The sequence below is a fragment of the Macrobrachium nipponense genome, chromosome 24, assembly GCF_015104395.2.
Source record: "Macrobrachium nipponense isolate FS-2020 chromosome 24, ASM1510439v2, whole genome shotgun sequence".
NCBI classification, from domain to species: domain Eukaryota; kingdom Metazoa; phylum Arthropoda; class Malacostraca; order Decapoda; family Palaemonidae; genus Macrobrachium; species Macrobrachium nipponense.
In genome coordinates this window covers 48,717,355-48,738,116 of record NC_061091.1, presented here as the reverse complement: position 1 = coordinate 48,738,116, position 20,762 = coordinate 48,717,355, and the positions used below count along the sequence as shown (strand labels likewise).

General features: G+C 33.8%; 2 protein-coding genes across 2 annotated transcripts in view; one reads left to right on the top strand and one right to left on the bottom strand.

Moving 5' to 3' along the window:
* LOC135205609 (NADH dehydrogenase [ubiquinone] 1 alpha subcomplex subunit 9, mitochondrial-like) overlaps nucleotides 1-2,848 on the top strand; it is a 54,152-nt gene extending 51,304 nt beyond the window's left edge. Inside the window, exon 8 of the mRNA XM_064236394.1 lies at nucleotides 2,492-2,848. Coding sequence (XP_064092464.1) covers nucleotides 2,492-2,670 — 179 coding nt within the window. The 3' untranslated portion in view covers nucleotides 2,671-2,848. The remainder of the gene's footprint in view (nucleotides 1-2,491) is intronic.
* Nucleotides 2,849-2,951: 103 nt separating this feature from the next.
* Nucleotides 2,952-20,762, bottom strand: part of LOC135205608 (transaldolase-like) — a 43,837-nt gene continuing 26,026 nt past the window's right edge. Inside the window, exons 4-7 of the mRNA XM_064236393.1 lie at nucleotides 18,782-18,907; nucleotides 6,885-7,021; nucleotides 6,515-6,625; nucleotides 2,952-3,424 (exon numbers count right to left, since the gene is read on the bottom strand). Of these exons, the coding sequence (XP_064092463.1) occupies nucleotides 3,267-3,424; nucleotides 6,515-6,625; nucleotides 6,885-7,021; nucleotides 18,782-18,907 (532 nt within the window). The 3' untranslated portion in view covers nucleotides 2,952-3,266. The remainder of the gene's footprint in view (nucleotides 3,425-6,514; nucleotides 6,626-6,884; nucleotides 7,022-18,781; nucleotides 18,908-20,762) is intronic.

Sequence of the window (20,762 nt, the reverse complement as noted above, 5' to 3'; positions counted from 1 at the left end):
ATAAATAATGATTATTATGAATGCATATTTCTGTTTTGGGTATTAATAAACCAAAACTGTTATTTCTCATAATTTAATCATAAATGAAGATCCCTTTGCTCATATATTGTAGCCTGGGGCACTGCGTCAAGCAAGGTTATGCACTCCTTCCTATGCAACTCTCTTTCTCTCCCTCACTAACTTGGCTTATTTCAGCGAATTTTCTCCTTCTGTATGTTAGCGAGGTGTTTTCCTCTTTTGGCATGATGAAATTCTTGCCGAAACAAAGATAAATAAACGTAAAAGCAAGAGAATGTCAGAGGAGAAACTCGAACGTGTACTCTCTTTTTACAAAGGTAATGTTTAATAAATGATGATTATTATGAATTTCATATAACTTTTTGGGTATTAATAAACCAAAAATATGTTATTTGTCATAAATGAAGATCCCTTTGCTCAACGACCGTAGCCTGGGGTACTGCACGCACCCCTCCCTCTCTCTCTTCACTAACTACGTTAATATCGCGTATATTATGATATATTGTAATCATATTAGAGCTAATTTTCTTCGAATGTATGTTAACGAGATGTTTTGCTAGCCTTTTCCTCATTGGCATGATGAAATTCTTGCTGAAACAAAGATAAACATACATAAAAGCAACCGAATGTCAGAGGTGAAACTCGAGTGTGTACACTACAAGAGGTTTCTCCTCGCACTGGCAGCTGTAAACTGACTTAAGTTCCCTCCGTATATTTTTATAATTTTTTGACAGTAATTATAAAAATATACGATAACAGAAGAAATATTGCATTTTCTTGTACGGATCAATATTTTTGGCTTATTGAGTTACATTTACTAATTACCCTGTAACTACAAAAGTAAGAGGAATTTTGACGAAATATTTCTTATACTACTTTATTCTCCATTGCAAAATGAAGCACCATGAATTTTTTCATGACTGCACTTTTCGCCCTATACCCCTATATATAAGGGTTCCGGCCGGCCCCCTTGGACATTAGTAAGGCTAAGTCTTAATGATTCATAAATGCTGTGCAGGGCATACTGTAGATAGTACTCCACCCTTGGTGGCCAAGTCTGAATGGCTACAGTGTTCGAGCTTGTGGGTCACTGTGGTCCCTCATAGTTCTTAATTTCATTTAAAGGGACAAGTCTATTTAGATGAACAGACATATTTTTTCCTGTTCCTCAGAGGCTGAATGTGGAAATCTTTTAGCAGTGTAATCTTATATCCATATTTTCAGAAGTTATACGTTGTGGTCATTAAAATTACTTCCATCATTGTTTTTTATACTAGATTTTACTATTATTGGGTTAGGAGTGAAATTACTTAGTATTTCATACATTACTGAAGTGTGCATTATCTACTATTTTACTCTTAAACATTTTGGGTGTAAATTCAGTACTCCATGATGCTATGCAATCCTTAGATTTTCAGTTGACCATACTACACCTATTGCATGATATTAATTGCATTTCCTTCCCAATGCTTGACTGGCCGACTTTTAAAGAATAAGGAGTGTTGTTCCTCAATATTTTCTTTGGGTCAGTATTTAGGAGTGACTGCTGAAGCCAATGCATGGTTTCACTTGACTAAGCCAGAACTGCAGTCAGTGGTGAAGAAATTCCTCTCGGTTTTACTAATTTTAGCAACTATTGGTCAGGCCATAGGGCAAAATTACGGGAAGATGGCTCAGGACAAAGTTGATAAAATTATAGTGGTAGGATGATTATTTTTAGTACTACTAAAATTGTTGGCCACTGCTTTAATAATTATTTTGAGGTATCGGCATAATAACTGGTGCTTCCATCATTTGTACCGTAATGCAGGTCACTGTTCTACAGCTTTTTTTTTTTTTTTTTATCCTCAATTTAAAGCGAAGTTCAAATTAAAAAAGATGGCATTCAAATTAAAAGAGATGGACTTCAAATTAAAATAAATTGTGCCGCAATACCAAAAAAGTTTTAAATGTTCAAAAAGCAGAAAGCATAGCCTAATTTTAATTTTGTAGTAATGATGGCATTCTATGCATGTCAAGTTCCTTCCCCATAGCAAATACTGCCATACATTACTAGTCACAATCATACTTTGGAGGTTTCGTTCCCTACTGTTGAAGTATGCATATATAAATCACACGCAACAAACTCTGTATAATTTGATTTTGATCTTTTTTAATTTGAACTCTAGACCTTTTTTAATTTGAGGGTTCTGAGCTGTAGTATTAAAACACTAATGGTCTTATTTTATGTTAAGATGTAGTTATCTACTTCATAAATATTTCCTGCAAGTTTAGAGAAATGTTTGTGTACCTTTCCATCCCCACTTACTGGTTTTACCTGTAGTGAGTAAGGATGAGTGTCATTGGTGGGAGGTGTTGGCCTGCAAGTTTTGTTTATTTTAAAAACTTTTAGGAAAAATAAAAATATATATTTTATTCTTAAAATAATGCAAAATAAAAATACATATGCTTCAAATAATGTTTATCTGTACAGGAAGCAGTTCCGACACAGTGACGGGACTTCCAACTCTTGAGGACCTTGGTGTAACCTTGACTAAAATGGAAGATCGAATTGAATGGGAACTGCGTCCATTTAGGGCCAGGTCATACTATGAGGAGGAGATTGGGGAATTTGAACCCCCAAAACCACCAACCTACATTGCAGCACATTGAATGCATACTTTCTATTTTGTTCTTGCCTTGTAGGAGTGGAAGTTTTGAGCAGGTAAAGAGAAACTTTTGTGTAATACATAATTTCTTATAGAAATATTTATTTGAACACTACATTGTAAATAGTCTTGTACATGTAAAAGTGTTAAAAATATGGTGTAACAATAAATTGTCTTAAAACTTTAGAGTTTTACTGCTCCATCAAAATTGGCCATTGCAGGAGTTGTTTTGGAGATTATCAGTGCTTTCATATTAAGTGTATAAGGTTTAATTAACTATAGTGGTGCCAGTTCATATTTATTTTGGTTCTGTTGTATGAGTTACTCAGTGGTATTTTACAACCAATGTTACATATCAAATACATCAACACAATGTACTTATTTGACCATGATTCCATGAACCTGACTAACAACTTTCTTGGAATGTTAATCTATACTTCACCGGTGAAAATTACCAAATAAATATATAGTATTGTAATAAACATCAATACAAAAGCAATAGTGGTTAATAAAATATATAACTTTCACTCCGCATCCATTATGCAGAGGGTTTTAACTCTAAACTTCTAATCACAGTTACAAACAGGAACTTCAGATTAATTACATCTTTTCCATTAATAACTTCTCAAGCTTGACAGCATCAATGGCAAACTTCCGAATACCTTCAGACAACTTGTCAGTAGCCATCTGATCTTCATTCATCTCCCATCTGAACTTGGCTTCTGTCATTTCGACTCGTTCGATATCCAGTTTCTTGGCTGTGAAAATAAGTTTAATTAAATCCAATTTCAGTATTTGCAAATTACTATAAACTGCATAATAATTATTTTCATTTTATCTAACAGCTTTAATGCATACACAGACATAGTATGGAAGATTTACAGATAACACAAAAGGGAATAAATAAAAAGGGAATTATATGGATCCTAAATACAGAAATTACACTTAAAAGTAAAATACAATACAATGTAGATATATAGGTAATTATATGGATCCTAAATACAGAAATTACACTTAAAAGTAAAATACAATACAATGTAGATATATAGGTATATATTGCTATTTAAAGGAAGCTTTTGCAAACTTGATCACTGAGCCTCTTCAGCCTGAATAAAAATTGAAATATTACATACATGACATCATCGAAAAATGAAGTTATAAGTTATAAAATGATTTGTTATTATTTCAGGTAACTCTAGAGTTGTTAAATAGTCTATTAGCAATTCTCTGAGAACATTATGGCACAGTAGAGGCTGGCATGTCTTACTGCTTGTTGGGTCTCCAAAACTGGTGAATTCAATTGTTGCAGAAATTGCAGGGCATAATGAGGAAGCAGAAGCAGGTGGAGCAGTTGAAAGAATTAAATTTATTTTGGCTACTAAATAAACTAGCTTATTAGTGAAGAAATCTTGGAGTAAATGGTTTATTATTTTCAAAAGTACTCCTCAGATTTAAAAGCCTCTTCTACAACCTTACATTGCCAATATTGCTACTCCTATACAATATAGTATCAGCATTTAACCATTATCCTATGGTCCAATTCTAAACTTTTTGCTACCATACTTTTCTGGGATTCTATTCTGCAATCTTGTATATGTTCCTCTAAACGAACAGGAAGTCCTCTTTTATTGCATTCCTTAGATGGTGCATATTGAATATAAACCTGTTCTCTTATTATTGGCAGCATTTTCCTCTTTTCTTATAACGTGACTTCCTACAGAACTATAACTTAAGGGTAATTACACACTTTTGGATGATAATACTTATGTTGCATGAATTTCTTTGCAGCTGATAATGATAGGCGATATGGTAAGACCAAAGTATAAGTGACAGACTTTTCCTTATTTTTGGGATTGTTGTAATTACCTTTCGCTCTGGAAAATTATTTAGTTATGAAATGCTTAGGATAACCCAAATCAAGAAAAACTTTAGTTATATGTTCAAATTCCCTATCAATATAGTGAGGGTCACAGATTCTAAGAGCTTAAGTAACTAGATACATTGCTGAATTAGTTGGCTTAATGTAAATATTATTTTTCCTACCATAGATTCAAGTGTTAGTCTAATGTCATAGAGAATATAGTTACTCAAGCTCTTAGAATCTGTGACCCTAAATACATTGATAGAGAATTTGAACATAAAACTAAAGTTTTTCTTGATTTGGTTATCCAAAACATTTCATAAATAAAGCATTTTCCAGAGCAAACGGTAATTACTACAATCCCAAAAATACGGAAAAATTACATGCATGTGTATACCCTGTACACATGCTGAAATGTGTAAAACTACATTAATGTACTGTATTAACTACAGTATACATTAAGTAATGCCAGTAAAAATAACATGGGAGAGAGTTGAGCCCACAGTAATTACATGTTTCCTGACATGATGCTCAAAGGAGAAAGCACTGGATGTGTGCATGTGTTTGTTCATTATCCACCTGTGCAGGCACAGCCAGGAAAGTGTCAGTCAATATGAGAGTGTTTGTTCATTCATTCACCCTCCACTCTCACAAAAAGCCTATCATAAATACTGGATTTCTCCAGTAAGTACAAAATATTTTTCATCCTTTTTATCATTATCAGACTCAGACGAGTCAGTCAAGTAACAAAATCTAAGTTGAGGTGCCACTGTATTCACCCAATAAGGGACTGCTGGTTTTAGTTATCTTTTATGATAATAAGTTAGCTGTTAACTAACTTTGCAAAGTAAAAAAAATCCTAGAAAAAACTGCTATAACTCACTAAAAGTTAATACATCTCCCCATCCCAGTACTTCTTTTAAATATTTTACCTTTAAACTAAGATTGTTGCTGCTGATTTTAGTTATGTTACAATACCATGCAAGCTACCAGTGTAATTTAACAAATAGTTAAAATATTTTTGGCCTAGCCTGTAAGGTTTAACAACAATTTAACCTATTTTGCAAATACTATATAGGTAATTTTTTTTTTTGAAGTGTTACAGACCACCAATTAATATTTCTGACTAACAGGTATGACCTAGGGCGGCTTACTCTTAAATTTATGAGATGGTTAATCTCAATTTACAAAATTTAATCCCTGGGCAAAGTAAAAAAAAAAAAAAATATATTTAATAATTTTGTCTTAACCAATTTGTTTCAAAATCTACGTTGGCTGTTGGGTGAAGTTTGAACAGTAACAAGTTACATTTATGTTTTAACTGTCAGATATGAAATATCTTTTTTGCATACTGGGATCTGATTACATGAGTTATTCATAAAAATTTGACCCACTGATGGTCAAATGGTTACAAATTCCAGGATAAAGAAATAATGATCTCAATGTGGCACTTTTTGTGAAAATTGCAACAATCCAACCCTGGGTTTAATTGTTGGATTAAATATATTTTAATTTTTTCCTATCATCATTATTCCACACAGGTTGCCATTTATTAAAAATGCTTAAAACTTGAGTTTCAGAGAACAATAATTTTGGTTATCTATACATTTGAGCATTCAGTCCTCAAAAATTAGAATTGTATGTGATTGCATACATTTTATATATAGTACTCTTAATCGCTGAACAAGTTCCATTGTGAAAACAGAAGCATTGGTTAGTTTAGCGAACTGAAAATCTGATGAACTGGCATCATATCTTACACCTAACAAGAGACAGACAGCCATCCACATCAACTTTCAAGTGTGAACTGTTGCGGTTTATAGTACATACCACACAATACAGTAGAATATATATGATGGTCAATTCCAATTGTTTCTTCTAAATTTCAAGGCTTTCTCTTCAGAACTGACTTACCTCTTAACTAATCCTGTACCAAGTGAAGTCCCACTTTCAAAAATAATCTTTTGTTTTAAATCCTGTAACTTACCATTGGCTTCTGAGAGGTTCTGGTGAATAGGTTCTGTTGAATTTTGCAACTGCTCCAGAAATTTGGGTCCAATGGTCAAAAGATCACAACCACCAAGCTCACGGATTTCACCTGCAAATTACGTAAGGTACAAGTCACATAACACTTAACATACACACACAAACAAAATAATGTCATTTGCATAACTGGCAGCAAAGATGCTACTGAAAATAACTGTCAATGAAGTGCACACTATGCTGTCAAGAGCATAACTTAGTAAAATTCACTGCCCTACTTATTACAACTATTACCCTTTTTTTTAAATAGTGATAAAATTGATCAAATTACATGAATTACCATAATCACATATAAAATAATACTATACACGCACCATCATTTCTGAAAGATGCTCCCATAACAACTGTCTTGTAGCCAAACTTCTTATAGTAATTGTAAATACGGGTAACACTCTGAACTCCAGGATCCTCATGAGGTTCATAGGTCTTCTTATCAGTGTTTGCTACATACCTTAAAAATGAAAAAAATTTACAAGAAACATTAAAAATTATATCATGTCAACTATCATTAATTAAATTACACAATCGGTATCAGTTATATATTATAATTTTATACATCACACATAGACAGGTAAAAATTAACATTAATTATCTTTATTTGAATCATAATATGCTTACGGATAACACAACAGTACCTGCCAATTGATGAAAAACCTAATGATGCAAACAAAAAAAATAAGGGAGAAGGAATTGTGAAGTACAAGTCTGAAGGTCACCAAAAGACATTCTTGCAAGAAATCAATTGAACTATCAAATGTTAACAAAATACTAATTGGGTTTACTGCAAACGGAATCCTACACAAGTTTCTCCTACCCAAAACATGAGATGGATAATCAGTTTACAGCATTGTAACTATACATAGATAAGCAACTGAATAGTACCCTTGGTCTCGCCACTGACAGAAGCAAACAGTATACTTGGGAAAAGAAAAGTAAAATGCTTAACATCAAATACCGAGAGCATTTCAATGGAAGTACAGGAATTGGAGATACTTAATCCAATTACTAGTATACTGACAACCCTGATCTGGTGGAAAGTTATGATTATGATACCCCTACAAGAGACTTTTGTACATGTTGCTCTGCCATAAAGTGGGATAAAATGAAGTCCAGTGGCAATAACAACTGGATAATTATATACAAGTTATTCTACATTAACTGGAGAGGATACCTTAACTCCATATGAATGCTTTAAATATTTTTTCTTGAGAAAATATATGACCATATTGCAAAAAAATAAAGGAAGCAAACCACATACTCCTGTGACGTGTGTGAAGCCACCTCCTTGTACCATTCTTGTTGTAAGGTATATCATATTCATGAATTATACAAGTATTGCCAATGGAAAAGTTAAATAAAAATATATGTATATTGATGGTGTACATAGAGGATGGTTAGTCACTAATAAATACAGTATATCTAAGAAGTATTTTTTCTTTTTTGGAACTAGTGCATCTCATAGCCTCTGTACCATTATACAGTAGTACCTTCACCTCAGAGTTTAATTAGTTACGTACAAGCTCAATTTGCTAACACATCAAATCAATTTTCCCCATTGAGAAGACTTAAAACGCCCTTAATCCGTTCCAACCCTCAAAATGCCAACCCATATTTTTATGTTTCATGTTCAGAATTGAGTTCAATATGGCAAAATAAACTCCTACTCACCAATTTCCAAACCAAAACTGACTGCTAAGTTAGTACTATTTTATAATACACTAATATGAGAATACATACTATATTATTGGATACAGTGAAGTACAGGCAATCCCCAGCTTATGATGGGTTTGGCTTACGGCACTTTTCAATTATATTCATCAGAAATTATTTCCGATCTGGCAGAAGAAATAAGACTCCAAAAATGCTAAATACATGAATATTTGAAGATTTTTTTTTTATCAATAATGCAATAAAAATGCAGTTTACATAGTTTTTAATACACCCAAAGTATTAAAAGTAAGGTTTTCTTACGATTTTTGACAATTTTCGAGACTGACGATTTTTGGCTTACGACATGTCTCAAGAATGGAACCCCCATCATAAGTCGGGGACTGCCTGTAATGTATAATTTTTTAAGAGTCATGGAAAAGATGAATATTTACTTTTTCTTCTTTGCTAATCTTAATTTTTGTCACTATGCCGTCTAGTATGTAGCAGTGGCATCTCAAGCTCGTACCTCAGAAAACTTGTACAATAATTCACTCATAGGTCAAGGTACCACTGTACTATATATTTTATCATAAACACAATTGGAGGGTACAAGAAGTGTTGTCTATGTGGAAAATTAACATATACTCCAATAGTTAAGTACTAAAGGACTGTTAATGACACTAAGAAAAGATATCATAATCCAAAGTGGTATTTACATTTTTTTTTCCCACTTTCAATAATTCTTTCAACATAATGGGGTACTTGCAAGCTAAAATACTTTTCAGGTCTGAAAATGTACTACTCAAAAGATTTTAGAGAAGTTATAAAAAATTCTAATTATAATGAAAGCATGAATATATGAAGTCTTCTTCATATATCATGGTTTATTTGTCAACTCAGCCCCTTCCGTTTTGTCCATGCAGTAAATTACCGTATATACTACTCGAGTAACGTGCGATCTCGCATATCATGCAACCCCAAAATTTTCACCAATAAACAGTGGTTTTGTCATGTATCTCATGTATCATGCGAGTTCCTTTTCCGAGGTCAGTTCATAAGGTTGGTGGTTTAGCGTGCTAATGGCCGAGTCGTTCAGATATGAGCTGCTGCTAGTGAAGTTAGGGGCATTTTCTTACTAATCTCGAGAATTTAATAGATCTCAAAATTAAAAAAGAATACCAAGATAATAAAATAATTGTAAAAATAACACGCCTTGGAGTCCTAAATCATTCTCTCTCTCTCTCTCTCTCTCTCTCTCTCTCTCTCAGAAATAAATACTGTAATTTGAATCTTTCACCAACGGGTATCAGTAAATGTGTAGACATTGTGTGCGTGTTTAAAAAAAATGTGCAGTACACACATTCCGATGTTTCGGTTTTTGGAATTTTTCAATCTCGGAAATGTGAGATCAGATGCATAATCAAACAAACATCACTACTGCAGCAAAACATTTTTTTCCTTTATGTTTTTCTTTATTGTTTTTTATTAATTACAGTTTATTTAAATAAATATTAATATAATACTGTTACATGAATGTGAGATAATTAAGATCACCTATAATAAAATAGTGGGACAATTAATATCATATGTTCACTAATAGCTATTATTTTCAAAACATTCCGTGAAACATAAAAAATATATGTACAGTAATACTTTGGGTTACGAACCGATTAGTATACGAATTTTTTAACTTACGAAGTGACGCCCTCATTCTGGAATACGAATTTCGCTTGGAATACGAATGCGCGAATTTCCATCATGGGAGGCCGCTTGATTTGTTTACATCGGATGAGCGTGGGATCTGCGAACGCATTTTTTTCGGCCAAAACTTAACGCCTGCTTTGTTTACATCGGATGAGCGTGGGATCTGCGAACGCATTTTTTCGGCCAAAACTTAACGAGGGTCACGTGACTTCCTCCTACGCATCCCTTGACCCTTTTTAAGCCATAACTCTTTCAATATCTCGCTGGCGGTAAGATTTTGAATGCATCTGTCCGTGATACGCTCTCAAATTTGCTTAGTGATTTGCGCACGTGTTGTGTTTCCGTGATAGTGCTTATACATTACTATTACCCAAATACTAAAGACAATGGCTCCCAAGATGACGAAGGCAAGCAGCAAGAAGGAAAGCATAAGAAAGAAGGAGATGATTACAGTCGAAATGAAGAAGGAAATTATCCAAATGCATGATAAAGGCGAGTGCGTGAAAGACATTGCAGCATTCTTCAAGCGGTCGCAATCAACGATCTGCACTATTTTGAAGAAAAAGGAAGAAATTAAAGCCAGTAAAGCATCAAAAGGTGTCACAGTATTGACGAAACAACGGCCTTATATTCTCGACGATGTAGAAAATTTGCTCATAGAAAAATATTTTTTCAAAATTGTGAAAGACAACATAGTGTTGCGTAAGCGTAAAATTAGTGATCGTAGTGAACGGTGCTCTCTAGAGAAAGAACCAGAAAGTCTTCCAGAAGTGTTCACGGAGGGAGATTTCCCCCCCAAGCCCTAACCCTCTCCTCCTCACCCTTCCCCTCCTCCCGTCTCCGTCAAGCCAGCAGCCACACTCGCCAAAGGTAAAGTTCAGGTTTTACTGTGCATGCATATTAAATCTAGTGTTTATATTTAATTTCATTCTTCAATTTTATAATTTTATGTAATTCCTACACGAATTTTCAACCTTAGTGAACAAAAATAAATGGAAAAATATGAATTGAAATGGTTATTCATGGTCGGGTGGAACGCATTATTTGCTTTTTATAACATTCTTATGGGAAAATCCATTTAGGTTACGAATTTTTTAAGTTACGAAGCAGGTTCTGGAACGGATTAAATTCGTAACCCAAGGTATTACTGTACATAACAATCAAAATCTAATAATGTTTTGCAGTTCAACTTGTGAATTTCAACAATAAGTATGACTATATAATATATTTCACCATATCGATCTTGCAGTTGAAGAGTCGTAAAATTTTGAGGATGGTCCGGGAAAAGGATTTGTACTTTGTGATTACGTATCGCTACAACACTATGTGGTATTTTCATACCACTATATTGATGACGCATCGCTACGACACAGGTATTTTTCATACCCGTATACATTAAAGTTAAAATGATCATATTATATTATTGTTTTCACGAAGAAATAATTATATAAAGAAAATTATCGAGTAATATTTGCCGTCAGCAGCCAGAAAATCACGAACATGGTAACGTTCAAACTTAGTGTCATCCACGGCATATGTCTATAAATAGAACAGAAGCAGAGGGCAGTCATTGGATAACAGATCTCCATGGCTACCAACCAGCCAATCAGGTGTTAGTTATACTACTCTGTGAATTTCTTAGAGAATGAACGTTTACACGTAACACACGGGAAGCTAACGATGATGCGTGTGCTTTGCATACAGTACGTAGTTTTTGTTTTTATTAGTGTATTCTCTCTCTCTCTCTCTCTCTTTGGTTAATCTTGGGATTTTCTACGGTCAACTCTTGGGATTAGTAAGAAAAATGCGATTATTTGAGTAGCAGTAGCAGCAGCTGCAGCGCACACCCAAATGAATCGGGTAAGCCTATTATAGCACGCCAAACAATAGTATTTACAAAATGAGCGGAGCTCTCTGGCTGGGCTGTTTTGGTCCACCCACGTGTTTGATTGCATATCTGCCAAATTTATAACAACAACAGAGATAAAACCATTTCTCCCATTACAGATATCAAATATTATCTTTTCCGTTGCGCAGAATTCTAAATAAATTACGTAGGTTCACGATTGATAAAGTTTTTTTATGCAATAACAAGAAACGGAGTCAGATTTTCTATCAACAGGGCATCTCATTTTGGTGCTGTTGCGAATATTTCAACCAGTTCCACGTGCGTTTAAATCCATACTGACTGTACAGTCTGGAGGCAGTTCTCCCTTCTTCACATATCTTGATTTCTTAATATCGTAGATATAGAATAAATTGGTGAGCAAGGAAATATGAAATAAAGCATAACAGTAAGTTTGACGAGTGAGAAAACAAACAATCGTATATAGACAGTCTCTCTCTCTCTCTCTCTCTCTCTCTCTCTCTCTCTCTCTCTCTCTCTCTCTCTCTCTCTCTCTCTCTCTCTCTCTCTCTCTCTCTCTCTAGCAGATTCGCAATACGATGAGGTAGCAGGAAGGGAACTGGCATTTCTCATCTATGAAATCAGCAACAGTCCTAACCAAAAAGATACAAAAGCATTCATAGATATATTAGAAGGATATAATCCTTCAAACTGGAACAAATCTAATGAAAACATCTTGAAAATAATTGAAGAAGTTCCAAATAAAATCCAAGTGGTCAAGAGACTCATAAAGAAAATATACATAAACCAACATATTCCGACAAAGAAAATGAATAAGGTGAATCTTGTGAATATCCTAATTGATGCATTAGGAAAAAGAATGCCAAAAGCATGCAAACTGTGTAAGGTTTGGTATAGCATAGTCAATCCACAAAACCTAATCAGAAAATGTGCTGCATGCAACATTCCGACCCATCCACAGTGTGCTGAGGTAATACAAGATTTGAGAAAAGATACAAGAATTTTTTGTTCAACATGTCTATCATGGATAGACAATGTTATTAAATCAAGATTGAATGTACAAATAGTTGAGGATGAAGAAGAAGAGGAAGAGGAAGAAGAAGAGGAAAACGGAAGAGAAGTAAACAAAAATGAAATGACAGAAAAAAAATAAGGAAAACAAAGAACAAGATAAAAGTATGGATGCAGAGATACTCATTGATACTACATATGAGGCAATAAAGCAGCATACCTACGAAGAAATAAATTACGATATGACAACAGAAAAGCAAATCCCGAAGAGGCTCTACCCAGATCTATACAATGACGGGAAAGAGGAAAAAAATAGACAAGAAAGACAAAATCTGCAACCTTTTGAAAAGAGGGAATTGCAGATTTGGAGAAAGATGTTACTACAAACATCCTAAGATATGTCAAACTATGAAATATATGGTAAATGTGCATACTTAGATGGATATGGGATGATTGCAGAGATCTGCATCCAAAAATATGTAAAACCTAAAAGAAGGAAAAGGATGTAAGTTCGACAAAAAATGCAAATATATGCACCCTGTAGCCATGAATCATAATCAAATAAATAACCAACCAAGTAATAAAATCCAAAATAAGAAAGAAACAAATAAAGAGAGAAATCAAGAATATCAGGTAAAAGAGAAAAGTAAACCACCAATGAGATATGCAGAGGTGTCAGCAAAAAATTTCAAAGCATCAGCTCCGAAATTCTACTCAAGAGATAATAACTGTATTTATTATGCAAGAGGATATTGCAGAAACGGAGAAAATTGCAGATTCAGACACAAAATGAATAATTATGATGAAGGAAGATCAAATATTATGGAAAAGTTGGATTTTTTAATGTCAGAATTTCTGGAAATGAAAAAAAGAACAACATACCAGAACAGGAAAGAGACATGGGAAAACGGAAAATCCTTATTACTACCAGTATTAAATGAAGGAGAAAACACGCAAACCATCATAGTGATGAATGCGCAGGGTTTAGTTACGAGTAACTCAAAAAGAAAATAGAGTACTTAGAAGAACTAACCCAAAATGAAAAGAAAATAGATATAATGAATATAAGTGAAACCTGGTATTCCCAAGAGACTGGGAATGATGATCAAATAAAAGGGTTCCAAACTTATAGATCAGATATATATATGGGAAAGACAAAAAACAAGGAAAAATATATGAGAAATATAGTAACTCAGAATGTGAACTAATAGCGGTAGAATTTGAATCTGAAAAATTGATGAACATAGTAATATATAGACCTCCTAATACTAAAGAGTTTGACTTAATAATTGAAAAATTGGATGATATATGTAGAAATCACAAGGACTGGACTATTCTCCTATCTGGTGACTTCAACTTTCCTTTCGTAGAATGGAAAGAACGAATAGGAGATTGTGGTTGTACTTATACATATAAAAAAGAGAGTAATAGTAGTGCAGAAGATAAGAGGCAATTTGAAAAGCTATTAGATATGCTACTAGAATACAACATTCAACAAATAAATCACCTGCCAACAAGAAAGGAAAATACTTTAGACCTAGTATTTGTGAACGAGATGAATTATGTTAAAGAAATAATAGTTTATAATGCGAATATTTCAGACCATAATGTCATAGAATTAACAGTTCATTCCAAAGCAAGTGAAAATAGAGATAAGCAAGAAATGAAAAAGTGGGAAGGATATGGAAAATACAACTTCTACAGTAAAAATATAAAATGGTCAGAAATTAATGAAGAATTAAACAAAGATTGGGATAACATTTTCGTAAGTGATGACATAAGGGTAAATACGGAGATATTATATAAAATATTGGAGAAAATAGTGGAAAAATATATACCGAAGAAGAAAAGTAAACATCATTCATGCATACCAAGAGACAGAAGGATCTTGTTCCAGAAAATCAGAAAGTGGAAAAAAGGTCTTGCAAAAGAAAAAAATGCATGGAAAGTTATAGAACTAAAAAGTAAGATAGAAAATGCAGAACAAAAGATTATACAATCAAAAGAAAATGAAAAACGGGACTTGGAAGAAAAACCCTATTAAATATCAAGCAAAACCCCAAGCTATTATACTCATATGCGAAGAAGATGAATAAAAGAAGAATAGAAATAGGCCCTCTGAGAATTGAAGGGAGATTAACGAATGAAAAAAAGGAAATTTGCAACATACTGGCAGAACGATATAAGAGAGAATTCACCCCTAGAATAGATAATGAAGATAATGATATAGAAGTAAGGGATGAAAATAGTGAATATTTAGCTGACATAGATATTAATGAAGCTGATATTGTGCAGGCTATTAATGAAATTAAAAATGGAGCTGCTGCAGGGCCTGATGGAATTCCTGCTATTTTGTTAAAGAAAGTAGTTCATTCTATCGCAAAGCCACTTGCAATATTATTAAGACAAAGTGTAGATACAGGCAAGATTTATGATGAGCACAAATTAGCATATATTACCCCTACTTTCAAAAGTGGATCAAGACTAGAGGCAAGTAATTATAGGCCTGTGAGTCTAACATCACATATTATGAAAGTGTATGAAAGGGTAATGAAGAAAAATATTATGAAACATTTAATAAAAAATAATTTGTTTAATAAAGGACAAACATGGTTTCGTACCCGGAAAAAGTACACAAACCCAACTGTTAGTCCACCGTGAGAACATATTCAAAAATATGAAAAGCGGAAATGAAACAGATGTGGTTTATTTAGACTTTGCAAAAGCTTTTGATAAAGTAGACCATAATATATTAGCGAAGAAAATTAGAAAACACAATATCGTGGATAAAGTAGGAAGATGGTTAAAAGAATTTTTACACAACAGAAAACAGATAGTTATTGCAAACGACGAGAAATCGGATGAAGTCAAGGTAATATCCGGTGTGCCGCAAGGTACGGTGTTAGCTGCAATACTGTTTGTTATTATGATTGAAGACATAGACAATAATGTGAAGGATTCGGTAGTGAGTAGTTTCGCAGATGACACAAGAATAAGTAGAGAAATTACTTGTGATGAAGATAGGAACGCTCTACAAAGAGACCTTAACAAAGTATATGATTGGGCAGAGGTAAATAGGATGGTATTTAACTCTGATAAATTTGAATCAATAAATTATGGAGACAGAGAAAGAAAGCTATATGCATATAAGGGACCTAATAATGAGACCATCACAAATAAGGAAGCAGTTAAAGACCTTGGTGTGATGATGAATAGGAACATGTTATGCAATGATCAAATAGCAACTCTGTTGGCAAAATGTAAAGCAAAATGGGAATGTTGTTACGGCACTTCAAAACAAGAAAAGCTGAACCACTATGATTATGGCTTATAAAACATATGTTCGTAGTCCACTTGAATATTGCAATATGATATGGTACCCACACTATCAAAAGGATATTGCACAAATAGAGAGTGTACAAAGGTCCTTTACAGCTAGAATAGAAGAAGTTAAGGACCTAGACTACTGGGAAAGACTACAATTCTTAAAATTATATAGTCTAGAAAGGAGAAGAGAACGCTACATGATAATTCAGGCATGGAAACAGATAGAAGGAATAGCAGAAAATATCATGGAACTAAAAATATCAGAAAGAGCAAGCAGAGGTAGATTAATAGTGCCCAAAACTATACCAGGAAAAATAAGGAAAGCACACAGGACATTAATCCACTACGCACCAGCATCGATAATGCAGCGTCTATTCAATGCGTTGCCAGCTCATCTGAGGAATATATCAGGAGTGAGCGTAGATGTGTTTAAGAATAAGCTCGACAAATATCTAAACTGCATCCCAGACCATCCAAGATTGGAAGATGCAAAATATACCGGAAGATGTACTAGCAACTCTCTGGTAGACATTAGAGGTGCCTCACACTGAGGGACCTGGGGCAACCCGAACAAGATGTAAGGTCTGTAAGGTAAGGTAAGGTCTTCTCTCTCTCTCTCTCTCTCTCTCTCTGAGAAAATAATAGATAGGAAACAATGACTGAATATTGCTTGAATGCGATATGGCAAAGTTTTGGCCTGACTGAAGTGTGGAGTGACTTTGACACCGACTTACAAGTTATTCCTGGTCATCTCACAGCCATGGATAGACATCAACTTCACAGCCGAGAAAGGGCAATCGTATACAAAATAAATAGGTATGGAAAATGCGAAATGCGGGCCTATGTTGTCCCATAAAAAAAGTTCTCGCTCGGACAGCTGTAAGATTTAGGAGAGAGAGAGAGAGCAGGGCCAAATAGGAAGGAGATTAAAGTACCTGGGAATGGAAACCCCTTATAATCTTATAATTATAGCCTCGGGGTTTGTCTCAAGGACATTCAAAGGTCTGCCACACACGGGCAGTTGTTGTTTTTGTAAAATTAGCAGAAGGGCAGATCTTTAAAAGCCACGCCAGATAGCTCGCCACGGTGACAAGACTATACCTTCCATATGAATTGACGATGTCCTATACGAAGATGCAGGAGATGAAGATGAAATGATCAAAGATCTGGAAGATGACGAATATGATGACTGCCTTGATGGCAAAGAATTCAGAGCAGTATTTGATGATACGGACACGGAGAGAGACTTTGGAGGATTTTAGTTTATTAATTTTATGCATTTTTTTTCACTTTAATAAATTTTCACTTACCTGCGTATCCTAAAATGAAAATAATAGTTCAAGTAACATATGTTTCTTTTACTGAGTAAAACAAAAAGTAAAAAATCCTTCGGTGTTGTGCCTTAATCAACTGATTTGGAAATTATAGATGGTTAGTCTAGAACAGTTAAACGTTGTATAAACCAAAATAATGCAAATGGCACACGATCGCTCTTTTGTATTTTAAAATACAATAGTAATATGAGAATGCATACAATATTATTGGGTATAGTGAAGTACAAGTAAAGCGTAACTTTTTAAAAGATCCACTGTTTTCCTCCGGTAGTAACTATCGCGATCTGCCGATTTGGGAAAGCATAGACGGTACGCTAATTTTATACCGCGTGTATGATGCGACCCCTTAAAAATTAGCTTCAAAATTAGGTTTCAAAAGTCGCATAATATGCGAGTATATACGGTAAGTACATACTATACACAACTCCATTAAAAAATCTATATAGTACTACTAATGTATTGCTCTCTTCTTTTTCTTTCTGATTTTACCCTGTTCTCATACTTACATTCTATAACTTAGCATTACTTTCTTGTATCTTAAATTAATTATACCATATCTTAGTTACATATTTGAAATTACTGTTTACCAGTTATGCTCTATACACAACTGTAACAGAAAAACCAGAAAATATATTTTAAGTTCCAAACATTGTGAAATATTTTTCAAGAGTTCCTCTTATCAATAAGAATGTGCAATGAATATCTGACATATGGTTCACAACTCGGTAAGTGAGGTGCTCCAATTATGAAATAATTACTGTATATTGAGGTACATATTTACTATGCCAGTAACACCAGTCACCTGACAACAAGGTACCCAAGTCAATACTAGGGTTGAGAAGCACAACATATTTTTGGGAATGTATCCACATTGCTACTTCCTTGCCAAGGAACAAATCTGCAGTTGCTTGGAAGCAATACTAACAGGAGATACTGCAAACAAGAATACTATCTAAAAAAGAAAGTATTCTCTTAACTTGTTCCCTGACCTCATAGACCCTTTAAAATTATTTGGTTGTAACCACACCATTAATTAAAGGATCAAACTGGGACTAAACTAATGGGTATATTCCTGAAAAGACAGGGTATTGAAATATACTATACACAAAAAATCACCAAGATGCTATACTATATTCTTAAATGGTAATTTTCCCAATAGTTCTTGCAATTTTCTCTATCATAATTCACATAATATTCTCAATAAGTCTCGGCAAACACAATACGTATGGCCAGACCAAACACAGATATTCCGTCCAGACAAATCAATGCCAATCACCTCGGCTAAATAAAATTCTGTATGAAAAAAACTACTACTTACCAGTCCAAGATTCGACCAACAAAAGGAGAGATCAAGGTTACACCTGCCTCAGCACATGCAACTGCCTGAGCAAATCCAAATAATAACGTCAGGTTACAATGAATACCATACTCTTCCTCGAGAACCCTGAAATAAAATATCATAATTACAACAAATTATATTCACCTGTAATTATACCACACATACATAAATATATTCTGTAATTACAACAAATTATATTATCTATAATTACACCAAACTTATCAATATACCAAAGTGCACAAAGACTTTTCACCTATGCCTACAGTGATTAACTTGTATTGATTAGATTCCCAAAAGAATTGAAGTTGAATATTATTCTCTATGCTAGTTAACATCAAACATTTGAATGCTAATCATTTATCAATAGTGTGCTCCTCAAATATTGCTGGTCCATTATTCTTTACCTGCTGTCACTTTAGTTTTCTTAGCCTTATGCAATTGACCCACACTTCTAGTAAGCACCAACATCAGGTATCTACTTTTTAACAAAGGCTTGCATAACATGGCAGCATACTATCTTATAAAATTGGTTTAAGGTAAAAAGTAGCACTGTCTACTTTCTCTTGTGGAAAGACCATCATTACTTTTATTTTCCTACCTTACTATGATATACTTCAAAATTAAAATTATATTCATTATTTGAATACTCAATTAAAAGGAATAAAATATGCTGGGACCTTGATATTACAAAGACAAAATCACACTAGAAATTAAATATGTAAGCAGATCTGGGCTTGGGGGAATATTTCCTTGGTTTTTGAGGCATTCTGTTCTGTACTTTGATTCAATCATGGGTCCCAAGACAGCCATTGCAGACAAGCACAAGAGGAAAATGATAAGAACCTCAATTGAACTTACGTAGATTATTGTAAAGTATGAAAGAGGCATTTGGGTTACTGATTTAGCATTTTATTTTTAATACTTTACTAATTTACCATAATAATTAGCCTTGTTTTTCAATGTTTCATTATTAGCAGCCTACCTGGTACAGTACACTCTATACCTAGCCTAGCTTATAGCACTTAGTCAACCATTAGTTATGCAGCCGCATTGTATGTAGGCGTTTTTTATGTAGTATACATTTAAAAATAAAACAAGAAAGTCTAACACAATATGTTATTTAACTCTGAAACTTATTCAATTGTAATTCAAGTGTAATGTTTTGTATGAAAAGGAAAGGTTAAGGTAATAACAGGTGGTCAAAAACAAATTCATCCATTTTCAGTTCTTACAGAAAAATTTATTCGGACCTCAACTGAATCACATCTCGACGCTGCTTCTGGAACGAATTAGCATCAAGGTCCGGGTTCCTACTGTTATCTATATGTACATATATATACAGTGAACCCCCGTATTCTTAGGGATGCATACCAAACACCCAGCCACAAATAGCTAGAATCTGTGCTTATAACTACCTATCTTGAAATGACAAATTTTCTAAGACAATTTGTATTTTTCATAGCTACAAACCAGAGGTCTTAACAATAGGATAATTTCTAGCGCCTAGCTGACCCGATCTACGCATGCATTGCCAGATATCACAAGATTCCTTGCTTTAATCTGCTTTTTAACCGGATCCAGCTAGGCGCTAGAAATTATCCTATTGTTAAGACCGAAGGTTTGTTCACTTAAGAACAAATTTCAATACACCTTAAATTATTATTTTGTTACTGTATTAATCTTTGAAATTATATTATTAACATTATTTCAAAGTCATCTTAGACATTTTATCATTAGAAACATATACATACACAGCCAATAACAGAGAGAGAGAGAGAGAGAGAGAGAGAGAGAGAGAGAGAGAGAGAGAGAGAGAGAGAGAGAGAGAGAGAGAGTCCACGAATACAGGCGGTTTACTTTATATATACTACTATGTACATATATAATATATATTAACTATTATTGGTCATGAATATCAAATAATAAAAAATTATGGATTTTTTCCCTCCCTCTCGCTATC